At 40.9% G+C, this 26,206-nt stretch overlaps 1 protein-coding gene across 13 annotated transcripts in view; it reads right to left on the bottom strand.

Moving 5' to 3' along the window:
• Window positions 1-26,206, bottom strand: part of LOC132400603 (dystrobrevin beta) — a 488,265-nt gene that overhangs the window by 87,215 nt on the left and 374,844 nt on the right. For all 13 annotated transcript variants that reach the window (XM_059981722.1, XM_059981724.1, XM_059981723.1 and 10 more), the window contains 3 exons: window positions 24,740-24,827; window positions 16,728-16,813; window positions 12,210-12,323 (listed from right to left, as the gene is read on the bottom strand). In XM_059981722.1, the coding sequence (XP_059837705.1) occupies window positions 12,210-12,323; window positions 16,728-16,813; window positions 24,740-24,827 (288 nt within the window). The remainder of the gene's footprint in view (window positions 1-12,209; window positions 12,324-16,727; window positions 16,814-24,739; window positions 24,828-26,206) is intronic.

The following is a 26,206-nucleotide window of genomic DNA, read 5'->3' as shown; positions in this document are numbered from 1 at the left end:
CCCTGTAGAATGTGATGAGGATGGGGTGGGAGGGAGATGGATTTTCCTCAGCCTTCACAGAAAGTAGAGACGCTGATGGGCTTTCTTTGCTATGGAGCTGGTGTTGAGGGACCAGATAAGATTCTCCGCCAGGTGAACACCAAGAAATTTGGTGCTCTTAACGATCTCTACTGAGAAGCCGTCAATGTTCAGCGGGGAGTGGTCGCTCCATGCCCTCCTGAAGTCAACAACCATTGACTTCTCTAACTTCTGTTAATGCCCCTCCTCCCCTTCTTACCCCATCCCTGATATATTTAGTTTTTATCCCCCTCCGCTTTTTTTCTCTCTCTCTCTGCCCATCACTACTCCCTCTGAAGCTCCCCTCCCTCTTTCTTTCTCCCTAAGCCTCCCATCCCATGATCCTTTCCCTTCTCCAGCTCTGTATCCCTTTTGCCAATCACCTTTCTGGCTCTCAGCTTCACTCCAACACCTCCGGTCTTCTCTTATCATTTCGCATTTACCCCTCCTACTTTCAAATCTCTTAGTATCTTTCCTTTCAGTTAGTCCTGACGAAGGGCCTCGGCCCGAAACGTCGACAGTGCTTCTCCCTATAGATGCTGCCTGGCCTGCTGTGTTCCACCAGCATTTTGTGTGTGTTGCAATCATCTCTTTCATTTTGTTCACATTCAGAGACAGGTTGTTGTAAACACCTTTGTTGTGAAATTAGTGAAATGATGAATAAACTACATTTCTTAAAGGGGAAAAGTGGAATTAGCTCACAGAAGAATTGGAAATCATGCAGAACTTACATCATGCACAGTGACCAAGATGACGAACTGTATTGGGAGACTGGCAATCTCTGCTCCCAAGGAATGCCCCCAAGCTCATCAGAGGCTGGGTGTATAAGTGACTTTAGTCATAAAGAAAACAATCTCTTGCCAAATAAGATGCTACTAATTTTCCTAGTTCTCAAGGAAATCTAACATTAATTAAAATAATGTCAACTTATTTTGATCTCTGTCTGGCCAGTGTTTACTTCACCCGGGCATTTCACCTTAACTTGGAGTGAGATGTGCCTTGTATCAGATCAGCTCAACCGAAATCCACAGGCATTCTCTCTGCAGCAGAAGTCAGGATCTTTCCCCCATTTCAATCTGCTACTTTCCCTCTCCCGCCTCTGTCATTTTGCTTGAAAATTTGCTTTCCCACTTCTACTTTTGACATGAGATTTGCTCAAAGTCTTCCGATCACCACAGTGCCCTTCACTTGTTGACTGCTGCATTTCCGACATTGGGAGAACTCACCAGACCAGGTGATACCCATGAATAGTAAGGCTGATGAAGTTCTGAGCACCAGTGGACCATGGTTTACATGTCCAAAGATCCCTGAAGGCAGAATTCGATGCTGACTTGTGTTTGGCATATTTGTAATGTACTTTCTACTGCATCAAAAACCTAATCTTCGTGGCACTTATACTCTGGACATTTATGACTATTGACAATAAATTTGAACGTGGAACTTGGAACAGGTGGGTGAGTTGGTGAAGCGGTAACGCAGAATGCTCATCTTCAACGGCTGGAGCGCAGAGTACAACAGCAGAGAGGTTATGGTACAATGAAACAAAACATTATTTAGACAACATCTGGAGCTCTATGTGCAGTTCTATGGGATCAATATGACTGCTCTGGAGAAAGAGCAGAGGAGACTCACCAGGACGTAGCCTGGGATAAAGTGCTTATGTTATGAGAGACCAGATAGGTTGGCATTGTTTTTCTTGGAGCAGAAAATGATGAGGGAGGACCTGAGTGGGATGCAGAAATTTATGAAGGACAGGGATGGGATGAATAGTGATAAAATCTTACCCTTTAACAGAGCCGTCTAATACTCAAGGGCATTGGTTTGAGTTAAGGCAGGGTTCTGAAGAGAAATTTTACCATTTCAGAAAGTGTTTGAAATCTGGAATGCACCCTCTGAAGCAGCAGTAAACACAGGCCAGCCATGATCAAATGGCGGCGGAGAAATTCTCAATGGACAAATAGCCTAATTCTGCTCCGATGTCTTTCAGCTACTCTCACTAGAGGCGAGAAATATTTCGATGAGCACTCAAAACACTTCCATGGTATAGAAGGCAGGGGCTCTGGAAAATGAACAATTCCTGACAGGCATTATGGACATGGAAGGTGAAACAGCCTGTGCCGTACAACACCCTAACTACAAAAGGACACCACCTATATTTGTTATGAAAGAGTCTTCATAATTAGTATGGTGATGAATATTGGTAGCTCGGGTTGAGCCGATCACCTGTGGAGACTGCAACAAGAACTATGCTGGCCAGACAAGATGTAAACTCTCAAGTCATTTACAGGAACACAAACTGGTGGCACGACCCACTGTCGTTGATCTCGGTACTTGAAAACCATGAAGGACACCACTTTAACTGGGACATCACAGACATTCTGGTGCAGGCAAGCTTGAAGCAGGCATGAGAACTTTTAGAAGCATGGTTCTCTTTTGATAATTCCATAGACAAACATATTGAAATAGACGCCATCTACGAGCCCCTAAGAACCAAAGAAATGCAAACCAATAGAATTCAAAGGACAACTGAAGGGGTAGCCAATCAGGACTGAGGCAAGCAAATGGGGCTCTATATAAATGCGAGCACTCCCAGACAGAAACCCCAACAGCTGTGCATTGAGAATGTCGCCTCGACTGGTGATGAAATGTCTGCATGCTAATTGCCAAACTCAGCGAACACAACATCAAGTGTCTTCACAATTCCATATATTCTGCTGTAGAGGTTCACAGCTAATCCTTGTAAACAGCAGCACCTAATGAAATATGACAAATGAAACACTGCTGCATTGTAAGGAATGTTTAGCATCTTTGAGCATTTAACTGGCACCTTTAAAAGTTCAGGCTTTATAATCATTGTGTCTTCCTGATGTGGTTTGTTTATTTCTAATTACTAGATCTCACTGCTTAATTGTAAGTTCACAGCTGTTGTTGATTACTCAAAATCGTGTTATTAAGCAATTAGTTTTCATCATTAGGATGACCATCTTATATCATTTGCACATTTCAGTCAGTTAGAAGCAGTTTGTTGGAAGTCGAAGGAGTTTTGATCAATATTTGAATCTGCCTTTTGTGAGAACAGCGTGAGGTAATGTCTTTTTACACTGGCTCCTTGCATACTGTGACGCACTGGTGAATAATAAAATGCCTTCATTGATAGCTATGTCAGGACTGGAGTTATCTATCTAGCTTAAGAAAACAGGGAAAATCTTGAGTGAGAGCAGAATAACAATACATTGTCTTTATTCATCAAAATGAACTTTTTTTTGTGAAGGTGAGGAGATGCAGTAAAACTCAATGTATGTTTGATTCCCCGTTCCGATTCTGTACTCATTTCTGGTTTTCAATGGAATTAAAGAAATGTTGATCAACTGAAGGGAAGGGACTCATGACTCTGAACATAACTTTAATATCCCAGACACTGTGACAGAAGTGGCATTGCACATCAGAATTATCTAGTCTAAATTTAGTCAGTGAGAAGAGCAATTATGGAAATCATAATACCTTTCCTTGTATGTCTGATTAATGATATTTGCACAGATCTTCAAACAGAATGGCTGACTCAACAGATTCCAGCTAATTGAGCCATCAGTTAATCAGGGCTGCCATTTATCTGGGACAATTCTTGACGAATAAAAACTAAATCAAGAAAACAGTTTTTCATAGATGCTAAGTTCCTCCAGCATTTTGTGTGCATTGCTTGGATTTCTAGCATCTGCATATTTTCTCTTGTTTATGCACTTCACTTATTTGGGACACAATGCAGCTTAAATGGGGCAGGAAACTGTTGCCAAACAGTGTCTTAACTAGTGTTAGTTGTGTACACTTGCACAGCACTCCATGGTTAGAGTGGTTATTTTTTAAATAACGTCAGTTGTGTGTACTTGTGTTCAAAAAGCAGTGATCTTTGTCACTCATTGTCGGTAAGAAATAAACACCAAGACCACTTGTAACTGTTATGCTCACCAGAGTTCTGAGCATTCAGGCTTGGAGGTGCTAGAAACGGCCGGGAGCTAAAGTGAAATGATTTCACTACTTCAACAAATTAGGAATTCCGAAGGTATTGGCAATCATCTTGAATGTTACAGTGAGAATGAAGATTTGGAGGATGCAATCATCCAAAACATTGTATGGATGCCGTCAATTATTTGCACTGTGTTGATTTTACACATTTACACTCTAAAGAGCACTACCGATGAATACCTTCACTGATAACTATTAGGAACTAATACACAGTTTTATAATACGTAGAGCTATCAATAGCATTCTAATCTGTTGTGTATTTCATTTAAATACATAAATTGTTAATCAGATAAATATTAGTTTGTATATACTTTTTTTCTTTTTAACTATTTCCATGAAATTTCTGCTAATTGGGGAAGTTGCTTAATTGGGCCAGAATGTACTGGTCCCAGCGTGTTCCAATTAATCGGAATCCACAGTAATTGGCTAAAGACAGAGTGCCTTTCTCGCTTCATGAGTTGCACAGTGACTGCCTTCCTAAATGGGTTTCAAAGGTACTTATTTGCCCTCAGGATACAGTTTATGTGAAAATACCATTCAAACTAGCTCAGCTGATAAAATAACCTGACTACCTGAGCTAGATGTCAAAATGATTGCTTGGCACAAATAAAATTATCAGGTAAAAATAATCCTAAAATAATTGTGAAAGTATTTGAAAAGGATTTAGATGTTTGTTCTGCTAAGGCAATTCATTGCCTGGAGGAGTCAGCTGATTGTCTTCTAATGGAGCCTGATTAATTCACACTGAGTCCATCAGGCAAGAAGCGATCTCTTACTTATCAGAAGGAAGTAAAACAGAAAACTACATCAAGATGTTCAGGAAAGTAACTTTTTTCTTCAGGACCTATTTTTAGAAATAATTTGGCTGAAATGATTCATCTCTTCAAGCATCATTCCTTTCTATCTGATTCTTATCCATGAACTTATAAAGAGAGCATGATTTTAACTTCCACTCATTTTGGAATAGCTGGAGTGGCAATCCATAGAAACCACCAGCAGAGGGCGTGAGTCAGGTGAAGTGGTCAATCTGTTACTCCACCCTGTGGTTTCATTGAGAACGAAAAAGCGGAGTTTACATAAAGTAACTGAGTTTCCAGAGCTGAACATTGCAGGCACTGCAATAGCAATAACCAAACAATAAGTTGGGACATGGGATATTCATTTACTGTTAATCAGTAAATATGTTATGGTAAGCCTCCTCCTGTGACAGATAACTGGATTAAAATATACAGAATATTTATACAGCTTTTTAATCTGTGGTGAAGAGCAATGTGTTTTTTAAATAATTGAAAACTTACATAGATGGACAATATAGTTAAGAAAAAGGAGATTCAAATCAGAAACATCAGTGGCATAGGTTACAGACAGATGTCGCCACAGAAATTGGGTATTTCTTAGACTTCAGAGGTTAGTGCTATCACAGTATCAAGATAAGCACCACCTTTAGTTCTTACAATACAAATTAAAGCACTTTAGGCACTTAATTTGATAACATGGACAGATAACTGCCTAGACAGTGCTGACGGTGAGCTGGTGGTTCCAGGAAATTATCCCGGTCAGTGAAGTGCTCAGGACAACCTCTTTTGGACTTCTCGGTTTATAACAACAACAACTGTAATTTATAACTTCAAGCGACAGCACAGTAACAGGCCCTTCTGGCCCAATGAGCCTACACTGTATGATTACACACATGACCAATTAACCTACTGACACGTAGATCTTTGAAATGTGGGAGGAAACCAGACCATATGGAGTAAGCACATGCAGTCACGGGGACAACATGCTGTACCAACACCTAACAGACAGTGGTGGAAATTAACACGGGTTGCTGGTGCTGTAATAGTGTTACACCAACTGCAACAGACAGGTGTATGCATTACATGCATTTGACCTACTGCCCTGCTCCCGAACTCAGCACTGGGCACAGAGGACAATATGAGTCATGCCAAGCTGTGTGGACAGATAGTCAGTAAACAGCCAAGGATGGCTCAAGTAGCTAGAATGATCTACTTATTAAATGAACAACCCTGGTGGCTTGCTTTATTTTTTATTTGACTTCAGGTTTTTAATTAATTTCTATGATTTCAGTATTATGCAATGTTTAAAATGATTTTGATCTATTTCCAATCTCAGAGATGTTTAAAAACAACTGAACAGGTGATTTATAACACACACCTTCGTTAAGGAAGATCGGGGGCACGACATCAGGATCCAACACTTGAGGCCTAGTCACCTCCCGTAGTCCAATCTGCTATGCTAGATGGTAACAATGCTGCGGTTTGGAGCTCAGTTCAACCACAAGAGGTTGCTGTGACCTCTGGCACAAGGATTGTGTGCGAATAAGTAGCAAGTTAGATCAAGCATCATCTTGTGGATTAAAATGGTTTGAGCCTGCCAAAGTTAGATTTGTTGTTTCATTGATTCCTGATCAATTCAGCCAATTAAAACTGGATGTAGGTGAAATCTGAGCCACTCATTTTGCTATAACATTAACTGCATCTCCCTTACCTTCCTCCTCACCACTTAGTAGCTCCAAGAATGAAGTTCAACCCTGACCCAGGTACTATCCGTATGGAACATATACGATCTTCCCTGTGACCGTGTGAGTCCCCTCTCCCCTGGATGCTCCTGTTTCCTTCTGTATCCAAACACATGGGGTTGCTAACATTCTGGTAGGAGTTGATAGGAATGTTGGGAAAGCGGGATGTGGGAGAGGACATCAATTGGAAAGTAGTGAAGGTAATGTGAATCAGTGTACTGCAGGTGTATGTGAGCAGCTAGTGGAACTCCTGTTACTTTGCATCCTGTCAGACTTTCCCTGCAGCACTGCAGGTTTACTCCAGGTTCTCTGGTCTCCTCCCACATCCCAGAGACGTGTGGGTTGGTAAGTTCTTTGATGGCTGTAAATTGCCCCTGTATATGAGTGGTAAGTGAAGGAGACTGTGTGGAGAATATATAACGGGACTAATGTAGGTTTGATGTGAATGAGTGGGTTCAGACTCAACCTGGCAAAGTCATTCTGTACAAAAATGCAGCCAGAAACACGGTGCCATTTGTGGAATTTTCACCACAGAGGGAATAGTTTGCATGGAGTTACAGAGCACCAAGGGCTATTCTTTCCCAAACAGAGATTGAGTTGGTGGGCTGGGGGGGGGGGGGTGCTTGTGTGATGTACTTTCTATTCAGAGGCAGAAAAATCTGAACACCTTTGAACTGGAAATTATACTGACATCAAGGATATGGACAAATAATATGAAGGGAAGATTACAACAACCATCCTCAAAGCGAAAGAAAGCTTTACAACACGAGATATTATTTGTTTTTAAAGTGGTCATTTAGATAAAGAGTGCAAAAATATTGGGAGAGGAAGATCTGAAGGCAATGCAGACAAGTACCACAAAATATGCTTTTGTTTCCCTATCATAACATTTCTATTGGGGAAACTTAAACACAGCCTAGATCTGCAGGGAGGTACATGACCTACCACTGAGAAGTGGTCTGAGAAAGCCATTTCAGTTTATTGACTGAGTCTGTGAACAGCGATGTGCTGAGATTAGGTTTTTGATGCACATTTGGAAACTTCAATTTACACACTGGGCTGAAACCCAGGCTAAGTTAATCACCTTGCTTTTATCCTAATAAAAAATTCTCCAAGTACTAAATCAAAATCAACTAGGTGTCATAAATAACCAAAAATACACCAATAAGTAAACAATAGGTAATAACTACAGAATATTTCCTTGCCAATTACAGGATTGATAAGGAGGAACTAAATTGGCCATGTGAAATTAACTGCATCATGGATTTTAACTGCTTTATGCTTCCAATCTATCCACACATAAAGAGGAAAACAGCCAAAGGACATGTGGTTTGCTGAACTACAAAGCAGCCTAACCCACACCTTGACTTGACACCACGTCAGGAAACAGACATCTTCTCAAGGTTCAGAAATACCATGTGTTCTTGTGCTTGGTCTGACAAATGTCACCATCAAACAAGTTTGCAGCTTACGATGTGTAAAACTAAATGGCAATTGCTAACTAGTTGAAACTACAGAATGAACAACCCTAAAGACCGTCTTCTTACATAGATATTTAAATCAAGAAGGCATGGAAAACATTTACCTTGCTGGGAAGTTCAATACATTATTCCCCATAGGATCAGCAATGATGTCACACATGCAGAAGCTGTGAAAATGCAATGATGGGCCTGAAATGTTGATTGTTTATTCATTTCCATAAATGCTGTCGGACCAGCTGAGTTCCTCCAGCATTTTGCGTGTGTTGCTCTGTATTTTCATCACCTGCAGAATCTCTTGTGTTTATAAAATGCAATGATTGTGTGTTTGTGAAAGTCAGCAAAATATTGATGTTATAATTGAAAGTGCCCCTCAGGACATGAAGATGCCTGATCTTCTCCAGCAATGATACAAGACATCTCAACCCAAGTTTGAGGGAAGTCAGATCAGTCACAATCACAAATACGAGAAAATCCGCAGATGCTGGAAATCCAAGCAACACACACAGAACGCTGGAGGAACTCAGCAGGCCAGGCAGCATCTGTGGAAAAGAGTACAGTCGACGTTTTGGGCCAAAACCTTTTGGCGGGACTGAAGGGAAAAAAGCTGAGGAGTAGATTTGAAAGGTGGGGGGAGGGGAGAGAGAAACACTAGGCAACAGGTGAAACGAGGGGGAGGGATGAAGCAAAGAGCTGGGAAGATTGGGAAGTTGATTGGTGAAAATGATGGAAGGCCATGGAAGGAAGTAAAAAGGGGGGGGGAAGCACCAGAGGGGGGGCGATGGGCAGACAAGGAGATAACGTGAGAGAAGGAAAGAAGAAGAAATTTTTGAATGGAAGAAGGACACTATTATGACTGACAAGTGAAGTCAGAGCCAAAGTAAAAGCAAAAGGGAGGGCATACAAGGAAGCCAAAGCTAGTGGGAAAATAAGAGGATGGGGAAGCTTTTAAAAACTTGCAGAAGGAAGCTAAGAAGGTCATTAGGAAGGAAAAGATGAATTATGAAAGGAAGCAAGTGACTAATATCAAAGATACTAAAAGCTTTTTTAAGGGTAAAAAAGAGCTGAGGGTAGATATAGGACCAATAGAAAATGACACTGGAGATATTTTCATAGGAGACACAGAGATGGCACAGGAACTGAAAGTGTATTTTGCATCATTCTTCACACTGGAAGACATCTACAGTATACTGGACATTCGAGAGTGCCAGGGAAGTGAAGTACGTGCAGTGAAAATTACGACTGAGAAGGTGCTCAGGAGGCTTAATGGTCTGAGGGTGGATAAATCTCCTGGATCTGATGGAATGCACCCTCGGGTTCTGAAGAAAGTAGCTGAAGAGATCATGGAGGCATTAACAATGATCTTTCAAGATTCAATAGATTCTGGCATTGTATCAGATGACTGGAAAATTACAAATGGTACTCCGCTATTTAAGAAGGGTGGGAGGCAGCAGAAAGGAAATTATAGACCTGATAGCCTGACGTCAGTGGTTGGGAAGTTGTTGCACTTGCACTCGATTGTTAGGGATGAGATTACGGAATACCTGGAGGCACATGACAAAATAAGCCAAAGCCAGCATGGTTTCCTGAAAGGAAAATCATGTCTGACTAACCTACTGCAACTTTTTTTGAGGAAATTACAAGCAGGGCAGATAAAGGAGATGCAGTAGATGTGGTGTATTTGGATTTTCAGAAGGCCTTTGACAAGGTGCCGGACATGAAGCTGCTTAGCAAGATAGGAGCCCATGGAATTTACAGGGAAGTTACTAGCATGGGTGGAGCATTGGCTGATAGGCAGAAAACAGAGAGTGGGAGTAAAGGGATCCTATTCTGGCTGGCTGCCTGTTACCAGTGGAGTTCCGCAGGGGTCAGTGTTGGGACCTCTGCTTTTTACAATGTACGTCAATGATTCAGACTATGGGATTAATGGATTTGTAGCTAAATTTGCCGATGATACAAAGATAGGTGGAGGAGCGGGTTGTGTTGAGGAAACAGAGAGCCTGCAGAGAAACTGAGATAGTTTAGGGGAATGGGCAAAGAAGTGGCAAATGAAATACAATGTTGGAAAGTGTATGGTCATGCACTTTGGTGGAAGAAATAAACAGGTAGACTATTATTTAGAGAGAATTCAAAATGCAGAGATGCAAAGGGACCGGAATCCTTGTGCAGGATATCCCAAAGGTTAACCTTCAGGTTGAGTTGGTGGTGAAGAAGGCGAATGCAATGTTGGCGTTCATTTCTAGAGGTATAGAATATAAGAGCAGGGTTGTGATGTTGAGGCTCTTTAAGACACTTGTGAGACCACACTTGGAGTATTGTGTACAGTTTTGGGCTCCTTATTTTAGAAAGGATATACCGACATTGAAGAGGGTTCAGAGAAGATTCACGAGAATGATTCCAGGAATGAAAGGGTTACGGTATGAGGAACGACTGGTAACTCTTGGGCTGTATTCCCTGGAGTTCAGGAGAATGGAGGGGGGGGGGGGATCTCATAGATATGGCAATGTTATTTCCCATGGTAGGGGAATCTAGGACAAGAGGGCATGACTTCAGGATTGAAGGATATCCATTTAGAACAGAGATGTGGAGAAATTACTTTGGGCAGAGGGTGGTAAATCTGTGGAATTTATTGCCATGAGTGGCTGTTGAGGCCAAGGCACTGGGTGCATTTAAGGCAGAGACAGATAGATTCTTGATGAGCCAGGGCATCAAAGAGTATGGGGAGAAGGCAGGGGAGTGGGGACGACTGCAAGAATTGGATCAGCCCTGGTGGGGTAGGCTTGATGGGCCGAATGGTCTACTTCTGCTCCTGTATCTTATGGCCTTATGGGGACAAGGGGATGGGAAATGGTGAAAGAGCAGGGGAGGCATTGCTGTCACAATCTTAGTGAATGGCAGAGCAGCTTTGAATAGCTTACTCTTGTTCCTACTTTTAATCCTGGCAATGTTAAGAAAGAATGTCAGGAAAGTATAATCAAATAGCCATTTGGTTATTTAGTTGTTGTAAAACAAAACTTTGTTAACAGTTCTATAATTCAGTCTCTTTTTCATTCTAGCATTTGCTCAAGAAATGGCCTTCAACTTTGATGCAAACAAGCAGTAGATCAACTAATTGCTGAACTGGAAAATAAAAACAGACAGGAACAATCACATCCCTTTGCCGTGATTTAGAGAAAGCCAACTGCTGCATTGTTTTGTATTAGGGATTAAATTTTGGAAAACATTTTGGTGCTCTGGTTCATCAAATAGCTTTGGAATATGAAAGGAAACCCGAGGAATGTCATAATTGACACGAAAAGCTTCATGGTTTTATTAGAAGAGCTGTAATGTGTAATCTGGTCATGCTAAGTAAGGCAATGATTAAAATAAATAATAGAATGGATGCACTATTGCAGAGTTAGATAGTACAGCATAATATGCAAAAAATATGAAAAATGCCAACTTACTAATGCAAGTGTAGCTTAAAAAGAAGATGCCCCTTAAATGGAGCAAAAAGCAAGCCTCACTAAAGAATAATGTATGGCAGGAATCTGTTGGAAATACTGAGAAAGAAGATGGTTAAGTTTTGTGTTTTTCTTTTGAAATCTATGTACATTCAAACCAAAGTTTGTTTTGTGTGATACAGTGATGTGGGAAAGAAAAATTAAAGACAACAAGAAAATACCTACCTTCAGGTAAATGGCAATTCATTTTTTGTAAAATAATCAATACTTGTTTGTTGTACCTTGTGCAGGTGTCTGAAGTGAATAACATAGTTCATGTGCTAGGGACACATCAAACTGTGTATCATTTTAAATATAAAATTCAATTATGCAAATACATACACCAAATAACCATTTTCTAAAACTGATTGTTGCTGCCTTACGTTACTTACTGTGCCAGAATCAAAACTAATTATAAAGTTCACTGCATATCATGGGGGAGAACACTGCTAATTAACATGACAATTCAGGTAAATGAAACATTAATTCTGCTTTTCTTTCCACAGATGCTACCTAATCAATTCAATATTTACAGTGTTCTATTTACGTCTATAACACTACAATTGCTAGATGTTGACAAGCAATGGAATTAGCTGATATGTAAAGGCCAATGAGAGATATGCCAAACCTCACCTCAGTAGCCTCAGTTCAGCCAATAAGGTTGGATTCTGCTGTGCTTTCTCTGGGGTCTGTTGGGAGGCCTGCTCATGCTCCAATCTGAGACGCTGAATTTCTTGCAGAATCTCCCTGAAAGGGAGATCAGAAAGGATTTATTTTCTCTGAAAGATCTGAAGAGAATCACATTAGGTACAGTAAACATACATCACAGATATCCATTTGCACCAATGCGTTTGTGCCTTTCCAGCCTCGTCCCAATTTGCAAGGCTTTGACTCCTGACTTTGGCTGTGACAGCATTTCAAACATAGAACAAATATCTTCTACACAGTCAAAGTGAAAAATCTCTCCACCTGAACCTTAAAATTCTGGATTCCCTGTTTGCTGATGAAAATGATCCTTCACAAACCCTCTATTTGACAGCCTTTAAATTTTTTTGGTTTTGGCCACAAATCTCTTCTGTATCCATTCCTGAATTGTTACAGCCTGTAATACAGTCACTGTAGTTCTGGGAAAACTATGGTGCTAGCTTATCTTCCACTCCCCCAACATGTTCATTTTCTGATATCTGAGTATCACAGACAGAGACATTGTTTAATGCTCATCCTTTGCTACCCTCAACAAGGTAGCGATGAGCTGCATTTCTCAACCTCTGCTGTCTTTCAATGAAAGGAATTCCCATATCTCTGGGGTAAGGAGTACAGGAATTTAGAAATGATAAAGCACCAGTGACAAGAGAGGGATCTGGAAATGAAGTTCCCATGTGCCTGAAACTTTAGGTTGTGGCTCGAGAGGAGCCAATGGCATTGTCTAGGTGAGGAGATACAGTATTTTCGGTAAATGACGTACACAATGGGCATTGTGTATCAGTAGTTCAGGGGAATGCTTGTTGTGGTGGATAGGGTATCCATGGGATGGTGTTGAGCTTTTTGAAGCTGTTGGTACAGCATTTATTCCAGGCTGTGAACAGTACTCCACCATGCTGTGGAATTGCGCTTTGTAGATGGTGAAAAGGGGTTGGGAGTCATTGCTTTGCTTGCCAGCGAAAACCCAAGATCTGTTCAATTGCTCCAGACACAGTATTTATGTGGCTGGCCCAGTTGAGTTTCTGGTTAATGGTGAAGCACAAGATGTGTTGATATTGGTAACTCAGTTGCAGTCAGGCTGTTGAATGTCAAGGGAAGCTGGCTGCTGACTGTTGACAACCAATACCTAATACTATCATAACATGAATGTTAGTTGGCACTCACTGATCCACAAACTATTATTATGCTGCATGCAGAAATGGACTGCTTCATTTGCTGAGGAGTTGCGAATAGAAGTGAATATTGTACAGTCATCAAGCATCTCCACTTCTGACATTATGATGGAAAAGTCTTTGAAGCAGCAGCAGAAGATGGATAGGCTGACGGAATTCCACAAATAAACTCTGATGATGTGCTATGGGCTGAAAAGATCAGCCTACAACTATGTTCCTTTCTGTGATGTACGACTCCAACCATTGGAATAATTTCCCCTAGATGGCCAATGGCTTCAGTTTTACAAGAATGTCATTGTTACACTTCTGGTCCAATGGTGCCTTGATATCAAGGACAGACACTCTCACCTCACACCTAAAAACAGCTCTTTGATTTATACTCGAACCCAGGTTGTGTTGTCACCCAGTATCAAGTTGGCCTTCAAAAAATCCAAACCTGTATCAGTCAGCAGGTTGTGATGACTAAGTACCATTTTTTCCATATAATAATGACATCTTCCATCAATTTACTGCTGATGGGCAAGAACTCGCTTAAATGGCAATAAGCTGGATTGTATTTGTGAAAAAGACACAACTGGACAATTTTCAATACTGTCGGGAAAATGTCAGTGCTGCAATGGTGCTACAACAATTTGACTGGAGGTGCAGGCTTCTGCAATACCAGTCTTCATTTCCTCAGCCACAGTGATATAGTACCATAGCACTAGCTATATCTAGTGTTCACAGGCAGAACAATTCCAACCACTGAACACATCTACAGGAAATATTGCAGTAGAAAAGCAGCATCCATCAAAGATTCTCACCACCAGGCCATGCTCTTTTCTCACTGCTGCCATCAGGTAGAAGATACAAGTGCCTCGGGACCCACTCCACCAGGTTAAAGAACAGTTACTACCCCTCAATCATCAGGCTCTTGAACAATAGGGGATAAGTACACTCCTGTTTCTGGTGTTCCCACAACTGATGGTCTCAATTTAAGGACTTTTAATCTTATTATTTCATGTTCGTTATTTATTGCTATTTATTTATATTTGCATTTGCAGAGTTTGGTGTTCATTGATCCTGCTTACAGTTACTCTTCTATAGATTTACTGAGCATGCCCACAGGAAAAAGAATCTCAGGGCTGTACGTAGTGACATGTAAACACTCTGATAATATATTTTACTTTGAACTTTTGAACTTTAGTATCAGGTGGACTGAACCAGGTGTACTGGAGACCATCTTCTGCGAGGGTGGGAAGAGCGCCGAGATGGATCGTTCGCTTAGTATCTCTGGCTGAACATGATTGTGAATACTGCAGTCTTCTCTACAGCATTCATGTGGAACACTAAATGCCAATATTAATCTGCCATAGGTGGATTGGTGAGAACGAGGCCAGGCAGGTTCATGCCTTGCATTGGTTCACTCACTATCTGTCACAGATTTGATCTGGCAGCTGTGTGACCTTGGCCAGTGCTTGTGCTACAAGCTTCTTTTGGTGATGGACACTGAAGTTCCCCATCTTACCCATATTTGACCCCATTCCACGAGACTTCATGGAGTCCAAATTCAAAGCTGAGGACCAAGGACTCCCACCCCTGTTGCACAGTGATTTCTGGTGGATAAGTCCTATGGATAAAAAAAGCATGTGCCCAAAGTTTGTGATGGAAGTGAATGGCTCACTGTCAAAGCAGAATAGTCCCAGCTTCCTCAATCTACCTAAACTACCAATATTTTGAGTAAACCACTTGTGCAACCTCTCTAAAGCTTTTACATTTTTCCTAATGTGCGCTGCGCAGTTCAATACAATCCTTCAGAGTTGCATTGGACTTCATCTCGACTTTCTTTTCTACACCTCAATTTGCATTGCACCCAATACCTTCATTTAGGCCTATGGCCTAAAATGTTTATTAATCCCTTTCTAACCTTAACCAGGTATTTTCAGGCAACCAAGTACATGTACCTATAGAGCAAACACGAGGAAATCTGCAGATGCTGGAAATTCAAACAACAACACAAACAAAATGCTGGTAGAACACAGCAGGCCAGGCAGCATCTATAGGGAGAAGTGCTGTCGACGTTTCGGGCCAAGACCCTTCGTCAGGACATGTACCTATAGATTTTTTTTGTTCTATCACTTTTCGCACATTGCCTTATAATGTGTCTTCGCCAAGCATAATACTTGGCATTTCTCAACCTTTCTCAATCTCATCCATTCTGCAAGTCTGTCAATATATCGTTGAAATCCAGTTGTCCTCTTCACAGTTCATCACACTTACAAGTTTTGCATCATCTGCAGACAAGGACACTGCATTCCAAAATCCTAAAACTGTGAAAGAAAAATGGAGGTTCTGGCATCCATCCTTGCGAAATTTTACTGAATACTTCCCTCTACTCCTCCTCTTTACTTTCTATAATCCAATTTTCCATCCATACTGCAGTTAATTCCATAAGGTTCAATTTTGATGCTGCCTATCATCTGGTAATTCACTTTTGAAAATTCAGGAAAAATCAAGTCAACTGCAGATCCCTCATTAAGGCTTTATAATTTGGTGAAATAATACATGATTTCAATGAAGCATCCCAATCTGTTTCAAATGAAGAATCCAATGGAAGATCCTTCTTCAGTTAGTACCTCAGCCCTGTTCTCTGCTTCCCTGAGTGGATTTCCTTGCATATGTCCAATTGGGCCACTCTCATTTTCTAACCATGTTCAAATGGCATGGAATCACGTTGTATTCCTCTCAACATTTTTTTCCATAAACTCTCTTTGCTTCCTTTTTAATCTCCCATTTGGGCTTTCTGTAATCAGTCTGGTCCTCACTTTTTTTAAACAACCGGGCTTTGTCATTCACTTTTTTTTTGCTTGCCATATTTTGCTCTCTAACCCTTCCTTTATTAGTGTTATCATTGCTTTATTTTCACAGCTCTTCTTCCAATAAAGTCATTGCATCCCTCAATGTTCCTTTCATATTCCCTTTAGGCAGTTCTACTTAGGTGAAGAAGAAGAAATCCCTTATTCCTAGTGGAGTCATCAGGACGCCGTCGTGACGGCGTTTTCTTATTTTTACGAGGCTAGCTCGATGCTCGACCCAGCACCGATGGAAAGCGTGCACAGGGGCTGGCTGGATTTGAACTTAGGAGCCTTCGCTCTGAAGTCCGGCGCTGATGCCACTACACCACCAGCTGGCCTAGTGATGAACAGAATAAAAATGTTTTCTGAACTGAATCCCAAATGCAAAACAACATCAGTAGACTTTCTATTGTATCACAGCGCAGACACACGATTGTTCCTACCTGTTTTTATTTTCCAGTTCAGCGATTAGTTGCCGCTGCTGCTTGTTTGCATCAAAGTTGAAGGTCATTTCTGAAGTTGAACGCTGCTAAAATGCAAAATAGATCAACTTACAGAACTGTTAACAAAATCTTTTTACAACAACCAAATAACCAAATGGCCATTTTATTATACATTCCTGCCATGCTTTCTTAACATTGCTAGGATTATAAATAGGAAAAGGGGTAGGCCAGTCAAGGATGCTCTGCCATTCACTAAGATTGTGACAAAGTGAGCTCAGGGAGTTAGATACTAAGTTAAAGGATAAGATCTCCAGGATTGAGATCTCAGGATTGCTACCCATGCCAGGTACTGGTGAGGCCAGAAATGGGAAGATGATGCAATTTAACACGTGAGATGGTGCAGGAGGGAAGGTTTCAGATTTTTAGATCATTGGCCTTTCTTCCAGGGAAGGGAGGTCCTGTACAGAAGGGCCAGTTTGCATCTGAACTTGGGGGGGGGGGGGGGGGGGTCTAATATCCTGGAAGTGTTGCCAGGGGTGAGTTTAAACAAGAGGAGTAGGGAGATGGGAATCAGAGTGCTAGAACAGATAGTGGAGAGGTTTTGAGGAAAGATGTTGTTGATCTTACAAAGTCAGGAATCAAAAGGTTGAGCATGTTGGGACTAATGTTCTAATCTGCATATATTTCAATGCAAAGAGTATTGAGGGAAAGGCGGGTGAGCTGAGGGCATGGATCAGCACTTGCTATTATGACAAAGTCGTCATTAGTGATACTTGGTTGCAGGAGGGGCAGGATTGGCAGCTCAATATTCCAGGGTTCTGTTGTTTTAGATATGACCTAGCGGGAGTGATTAAAGGGGAAGGAGTGGCATCACGAGTTATGGAAAATGTCATGGCAGTGCTCAGTCAGGACAGACTGGAGAGTTTGCCTAGTGAGGCTTTAAGGGTGGAAATAGAAATAAGAAAGTTATGATCATGTTAAAGGGATTTTACCCAAGTCAGCAAGATTTGGAGGAGCAGATTTGTAGAGATTGCACCCTGATAGCAGGTGATTTTAACTTTGCTAATATTGACTGGGACTCCCTTACTGTGAAAGGGTGAGGTGCTGGAGGATTGGAGCATAGCTAATGTTGTTCCATTGTTTAAGAAAGGCTCTATGAATCAGCCTGGAAATGATAGGCCAGTGAATTTGACATCAGTAGTAGGAAAGTTATTGAAAGGTATTCTAAGGGAACAGATACAGAAATATTTGAAAAGACAGGAACTAATTAGGGATAGTCAATACGGCTTTGTCGTATCAAACCAATCTTACAGATTTTGAGGAAGTTACGAGGAATGTTGATGAAGGCAAGGCAGTAGATGTTACTTACATGGACTTTATCAAGGCCTTTGACAAAATCCCATGAGAGGTTGATCAAGGAGATCAGTCACTTGGCATTAAAGATGAGGTAGTAAATTGGATTAGTTAATGGTTTTGAGGATGAAGCCAGAGAGTGGTTGTAGATGGTAGCCTCTCTGACTGGAGGCTTATGACTAATGGTGCACTGGGGCCATTGTTCTTTATCATCTAGATCAACAATCTGGATGACAATATGGTAAACTGGACCAGAAAATTTGTAGGATTTGGGGGTGTAGTGGAAAGTGAGGAAGACAATAAAAGCAAGCAGCAGAATCTGGACCAACTGGTGAAATGGGCTGAAAAGTGGCAGATGGAATTTAATGCAGTAAAGTGTAAAGTGTTGCACTTTAGGAGGACCAACCAGGGTAGGTCCTACATAGTGAACGGTAGGGCACTGAGGATTGTGCTTTAGAACAGAGGGATCTAGGAATACTGGTCTATAATTCCTTGAAAGTGTGTCACAGGTAGATAGGGTCATAAATAAATCTTTTGGCACAATGCCCTCCATAAGTCAATGTATTAAGTACAGGAGTTGTGGTATGTGTCCTAATTTGGAGTAATGTGTCCACTTTTTGTCACCAACCTACAGGAAAGATGTAAATAAGATTGAAAGAGTGCAGAGTAAATTTACGAGGATCTTGCTGGGACTGGAGGACCTGAGTTATAAGGAAAGACTGAATAGGTTAGGACTTTATTCCTCAGAATTAAGAAGATTTGATAGAGCTTATGAGGGATATCGATAAGGTGAATGCAAGCAGGCTTTGTCCGCTGAGGTTGGCTGAGACTACAACTAGAGGTCATGGGTTAAGGGTGAAAAGTACACTGTTTAAGAGGAACATGGGGGAAACTCAGAGGGTAGTGAGAGTGTGGAATGAGCAGCCAGCTGAAGTGGCGGATGTGGGTTTGATTTTAACATTTAAGAGAATGGATGAGGGGGGTATGGAGGGTTATGGTCTGGGTGCAGGTCGATTGGACTAGGCAGATTAATGGTTCTGTATGGACTAGATGGGATGAAGGGCCTGTTGTTGTGATGCAGTGTTCTATGACTCTATTTTCAACCTGTTCCTCCAAGACTTAAATACACACATAGACTCACCTCTCAACATATATCAGGGGCAAAGTTTCAAAGAAGCATAACTCTTTGAAGAAAGAAATTGTTCCTTATATTAGTTCTGGATGAGCACCTTCCTCATTTGGAATCCATAACCTCTAGTTCCGAACTTTCCAGCAAGGAAACCCCCCATTCAACCTAGTAATCTTCCATGTTTCAGTAAGGTCACTTCTCATTCTTCTAAACTCCACTGAGTACCAGTGTGCCGAACATGTTCTTATATGATGATCCCTCCACACCCAGGACCTTCTTAATGAACCATCTTTGAGTAGCTGCCAATGATAGAATATATCTCCTTAAACAGGGGAACCAAAGTTGTTTACAAGTGCTCTCGTTACCTGCAGCACCTGTGTTTTTTCCTTTGTGCACAAGTCACCCCAAATCACTTTCTGCTGTTCAGTTCCCTGTAAAGTGTAAACTGCAGTAAAATGGTACTTTGTTCTTTCGCTCATCGTTCTAAAACAAAGAACTTCATATTTTACATTACCTTCTGCTATCCAGCAGGATCTTTAATCTGAAACAGTAACTCTGTTCTCTTTTCTCTGACACTGTCTGACCTACTAAGAGTTTCAGAGTGCAACACATAGATACATCTCTAGATACAGAGTTTTCTATCTTTTATTTCAGAGTAACAGTAATATAGTTGTTGTGAGTTCCTCTCTCTTCGACTTCCACAAGCAACTCGCATTCCCACCTATCCTAGCATTGTTTGCAAAGCTGGTTCAATTCTACTCCAATTCATTTTTAAAATTTGTAAATGGTTGACGTCCCAGCACCAATCCCTGTGATGCCCCATTGGTTACAGGATACCAATATGAAAATCAACGCCCCCCCCCCCCCCCCCCCCGTGTTTACTCATTCCCTTTCCATCCTTTATTAATTCACTCCTAAGGACCAAGGTTTTACCTTAATATTGCCTCAAGTTTCTGGTAATTCCTTTGTGAAGCAATGTGTGTTGTTTTACCAATTAAAAGAAGCTAGATAAATACAAGTTGTTACTGTTGCAGGTGAACATTGCATTTATACTTCAGAGTTTTGTTTTCCTGCTTTTATCTTTTGTTTTTAGTTTACTTATTGGTGTCTGATCTCTTCTTATGATCTGGCAGTGTCAGTCTAAATGTCTCCTGGACATTGAGATTGAGGCATTACTTCATTAAGAATGACAGAAAGTTCCAGATTTCAACCACTCTCTCTGTGGGAAAAAAAAATTCCCCTCATCTCCTCTTTAAAATTCTTTCCTCACTCCTAAAGCCTATTATTTTTGTTATTAGTACTACTAGCGTGGGGAAAAGATTATATCTACCCTATCTATGCCTTTCATAGTAATATATAACTTTATCAAGTCACCCCTCAGCCTTCTTCATGTGACAGAAAATAAATCCAGCCTATTTAGTCCTTCCCTGTAACTAAATGTCCTTTAATCCAGGCAACATCCCACTGAATCTCCTCTGCATGCTCTCTAGCACAACATTCTACAAAAAGAGTGGAGGCCAGAATTGCATAGAATATTCCAAATGCAGTCTATTTTTTTTGTGAAGTTCCAAAATAATGTCCTAACTCTAAGAATCTATGCCCTGACTTATAAAGGCAAGAATGCCATATGCTGTCTTCAGAGAACTGACCTGCAAATTACGTCTGTTCACCATCATTCCTTAGCACCACATTTAATGTAAATGTCCTATACCTATTTGATTTGCCAAAATGTCTCAATGTGCATTTGTAACGATTAATTTCTATCTGGCAATGTTCTGCCCAACTTTTCATTTCATCTCTCATCTCAATATCAGTTTCTGTATGATTCACAAACTTTCTAATCATGCCTATTACACACACATACAAGTCATGAATATCAATGCAACAAAGGTCCTGGAAATGATCGTGTAGAGCACAGGTCACAATCCTGTTATCAGAAAAGCAAACTTCCACCACTACCTGCCTCCTGTCACCAAATCAAATTTGGGTCCAATTAGTCACCTTGGGTCCCATATGCCTTAACCCTGTGTGACTTTGTCAAATAGTCTAGTCCGTGTGGACAACATCCACGGTACTGTCATCAGCAATCTTCTTTGTTACCTTCTCAAAACACTCCGTCAAAATAGTGAGGAAGGATTGCTCCTGCACAAAGCCATACTAGAATCCATGATCTGCCTCTCCAAATGTACATAAACTTTATCTCCTAAGATTTTCTGGGATAATTTAATGATCAGCTCATTGGCTTGTAGTTACCTTGCTTATCACTGTTTTATTAAGTTAAAGTGTTCGTTTTGCTTTGTAAAAAGATAACTATGGTAGAGAATGATGTGAAGTGTACAGATGGAGACAAGTGCAATCTGTTGTTATGGTTCTAAATGCTTACTCCAAATCAGCGAACATAATGTAAACTGGAACAGTTATAACTGCATATCAATAATTTCAATTAATTTCTGAGACATGAGCAAAGGAAGCACCATATCATCCTGGATCCAGGCCTGCAGCCACAGGAGTTTCCCTCTGCTCTGCTTACAACGGAATTGTAATCATTGTATAATTTCAGTCAGCAGGCAAATCCAGCAAACTAACTTAGCAGTAATACCGATAACAAAATGTCTCATAATCTTATTGCAGTCTTGTGTATGAAAATTACTTCTTCTCTTATTGTTGCTTCCAATTTGAAAGTCACCACCCCAGAAATTCAACCAGCCATGTGTTGCGAATGGTGTTTGTGCTGATGGAGGCTTTTCTATGGACATCAGTCTCCCCTTGTTTAGGGTGTTGCTGAAGGAATCTGTCTGAGTGGTTCTAAGGAGTATCAGTCATTGCTCAACAAGAATTTGACTGCCCTGCTTTCTGCACATTAACGTGCTGAAGGGAGCCCTCTACAAGTGGTGCTGACACTGGGAGCCCAATTCAGTTAAGTTCCCTTTATTAACTTACCAGTTCTCATTCTGGGCCCACAAATCTATATTTCCCAAACTCAGGACAGCCAACAAACCACCCTATTTCACTCAGTGACCTCCCTACTCATAAACCCTGATCTTACTACCCAACTCATGACCATTGATCAAATACAACAATGTTCCACCAACTGTCACTGAGCACAGTGACCTGACTTGAGGCTGGCCCTGTACTCTGACCCACACGGCATCCCAATAAAAACACCTCCATCCACCAAATGCTCCACATCTGAGCAATGAGACCTGACCCTGGTTCACCCCCAAACTCCAATCCCTCTGCAAAGCCTGGACACCTCTCCACCATACACCAAGGAATGGCCTTACTCTTTTTAAGGCTCGGTATTACTACATTTTCAAGCCACCTTTCCCATAACCAAAACCACCACTTGCAAACTGTGCAGTTACAGATTTACACATCTCTGCTGGCACGATGTATGAAGTCCACATAGATTTCAGTAAAACCTTTACCCCCACATAAGAAACTAGTCCAAAAGGTTAGAGTGCATGAGATAATGGCAAACTGAATCCAAAATGTGCCTGGCAATATGAAGCAAAGGGAGATAGCGGAGGGTTGTTTTTATGATTGGAAGCCTATGACAAGTGGTGCATCTCAGGGATGGGTGCTAGGATTTGTACAATTGTTACATACATTATTTGTGTGGATATGAATGTAGGCGGTAAGATGGATTGGTTTGCAAAAGACACAAATATCTGTGATGTTATTACCTTTGGCAACAGGATGAAAATGGATCATTAAGTAAAATGGAATTTAATTCTGAAGTGTATAGTGGTGCACTTTGGGAGGATGAATTAGTGCATGAACAGTGAAAGATAAGGTACTCAGGCTCGAGGGAGTCTGAGGCCAGGATGGAGACATTTGGTCTGTTTTCCATGGACCAAAGGAGACCAAATGATTATCAGACAGAAGTATATAAAATTATGAGGAGCACAGATGGGTAGATACTAGGAAACCTTTCCCCACAAAACAGATGTCTAGCCTGGAAAGCATAGGTTTAAAGGGAACCTGAGGAAGAACATTACCTCAAAGGTTGGTTGGAAACTACAGTGGTGCCTGAGGGAAGACAGAGACAAAGAATTCCACAACATTTAAGAAACCATAAGACCTTAAGACATAGGAGCAGAATTAGTACATTTGGCCCATCAAGTTTGCTCTGCCATTCAATCATGGCTGATACTTTTTTCACCCTCCTCAACCCCAGTTCCTGGCCTTCTTCCCATAAACTTTGATGCCGTGTTCAATCAAGAGCCTATCAATCTCTGCCTTAAATACACCTAACAACCTGGCCACCATGGCTGCATGTGGCAACAAATTCACCACCTCTAGCTAAAGAAATTTCTCCACATCTCTGTTTTAAATGGACACCCTTCTATCCTGAGATTTTGCCCTCTTGTCCTAGAATCCCCCACCATGGGAAACATCCTTTCCATATCTACTCTGTCAACATTTGAAAGAGTTCAATGAGATCCCCCGTCATCCTTCTAAATTCCAATGAATACAGACCCAGAGCCATCAAACGTACCTCGTATGATAACCCTTTCATTCCAGGAATCATCCTTGTGAACTTCCTCTGGACCCTCTCCAATGCCAGTACATCTAGACAAGCACTTGAAATGCCAGCACGTAGATGGCTATGGACCAAATAATGGTAAATGGGACTACTATAAATGAGTATTTGATGGCTGGTATGGACATTGTGTGAAGCTGGTCAGTTTCCTTACTTTATGATGTTATGACTCCACTAATTTTCTCATCTCAAATTCAGAGTGATATATACTTTGAATGCTAAAAAGAAAACTCATATTTAGTTTGTTGTGCTTTTATCCAAGCTCCAGCTATGAAATTAAATTGAACTAATGTGACAGAAAGAAATGGATCTTTCTCAACATTGAGCTAAGCATTCAAATTGCTTCCACTTAAATAAATCACCTTCCTCTCTAATGGTTCTAATAGAGAATAATTATGGGAAAAGTCTGCAGCACCCCAAAATAAACCTCTTGCCAAACAACTCAACTCTTCAACTAAGTTCCACTCATTCAGCAATAACAAGTGAAAGGTTTTGAACAAAATCAAAGTGAGTGTGCCTGGCAGACAACCAATCTAGCATTTCAAATTCCCTTTAAACCTCTTACCCCTCACTCTAAACCCATCTGGTTTTAGACACCCTACTGTGGGGGAAAACTTCCTACTATCTTCCCTATCTATGCCCCTCATAATTTTGTATACCTCTATCAGATACCCTTTTAGCCACAGAAAAATCTGCTCAGGAGGCATTTCAAACTCATCATCTTTGAGTTCAGATTCTAATGAATTCAATTAACCACAACAAGTATCACATTGTTTAGGAAATCTTGCTGATAATCAAAAAATCAATGACAATATTGCACCCTTATGACTAAACCAGACTAGATTGAAAGTCAAAAATCAAGTCAAATGTCTATTATTCTAAATTTTACAATAATTCCTCATTTGTTAATATAAAGAGTTGTTATGCATTGGATGCTGGTGCCAAGAACAGGATAAATCAAATGAGTTAGGCTGTGTAACTTACTGTGTTTCCAGCTTCTGCAGCCAACCTGGCAGCATACCTGGCAATCAGCCTGTGTTCTTCATCCAGTCTGCTAGGGCTGTCCAGGACACTGTCCAGAAATAAATTCAAATTAAAATATTATCTATCTGAAATTAGCCACATTTTCAAACAGCTCACTAGACGAGCTGGACCAAGAACTAATGGCTAGACAAAAATTCAAATATCTTTCAAATATTTGTCACTCAACAACACATTATGCACCCAGCAAACTCCAACTGAGGGTTATACTTTTATTCAAAATTCAAAGACCATGGGGTTTGATGGAATTTGATCCTCTTGTAATGGCACAACTGTAAACTACTTAAAACTGAATTTAGATTGTTTGTTAAATCAAATAGCATCATTAAGGTCTTTAAAACTTAATTTGGCAGAACCAAATTTACAGTAGTTTGTAAATTTGGTTCTGCCTTATTATAGGCATCTATTAGTCTCAAGAGACCATGGATTTGCGCCTTGGAAAGTTTCCAGGGCGCAGGCCTGGGCAGGGTTGTATGCAAGACCAACAGTTGCCCATGCTGCAAGTCTCCCCTCTCCATGCCACCGATGTTGTCCAAGGGCCAATACAGCTTGGCACCGGTGTCGTCGTAGAGCAAAGTGTGGTTAAGTGCCTTGGTCAAGGACACAACACGCTACCTTAGCTGAGGCTCGAACTAGCGACCTTCAGATCACAAGATCAACGCCTTAACCACCTGGCCACATACCATCACTTCTGCCTTATAATGTTTTATGGAATAATTAAATTTGTGTCATTTTGGTAGCAAATCTGGTGTCCTAAAAGCTATCTGGCTTCTCACATGTGCAAGACTGTTGTACAAGACAAGTTCACATACTTAATTTTTTCAGTGATTTTTCTTAATGTGTTGGAATGACTGAGGAACAATATGATATTTAATGAAGTAAGCTTATCAGTTAAGTAAATTACCATCTAAGCGTTTTCTTGGAGCTGACCTTATTCTATAAAGTCAAGTCTGGAAGAACATATTGAAGCCAAGCAATGACAGAAGAATTAGCAATCAGTTAAGACTGTATTCCACACTGGGCAACAACTCCAGATCAGCCTCCAGTTAGGAAATGGCAGCACGGTTCAACCTTGTCTTGGTGGCTGATCTCCATCTTATTTGGTCTACATAACTCCACTGGACAATGCAGCTCGTGCACAAGTAAACACAGTACAACAGAACTTGTGCTTGTAAGTTGTACTTTAATGAATTTACACCGAGACTTCTAGTTTTAGCTTATGAAGAGAGAATGCATACTCCATCACAGAGAAACAGGAACTGTGTTGTATTCTCAGGGACAGGATCTGGTTTTGAGATGAATATAAAGAAATATGTTTCCACACATCTAACCAAGAAAAACTGCAACTGCCAGCCTTCAAACTTTACCCTACATAAATCTGAATAGGATGTGGCAATATAGAACTTAAAA

The sequence above is a fragment of the Hypanus sabinus genome, chromosome 10 (genome assembly GCF_030144855.1).
Source record: "Hypanus sabinus isolate sHypSab1 chromosome 10, sHypSab1.hap1, whole genome shotgun sequence".
Taxonomy (NCBI): Eukaryota; Metazoa; Chordata; class Chondrichthyes; order Myliobatiformes; family Dasyatidae; genus Hypanus; species Hypanus sabinus.
The sequence above is the reverse complement of the archived record's forward strand: the minus strand, read 5'-3'. Positions and strand labels throughout refer to the sequence as shown.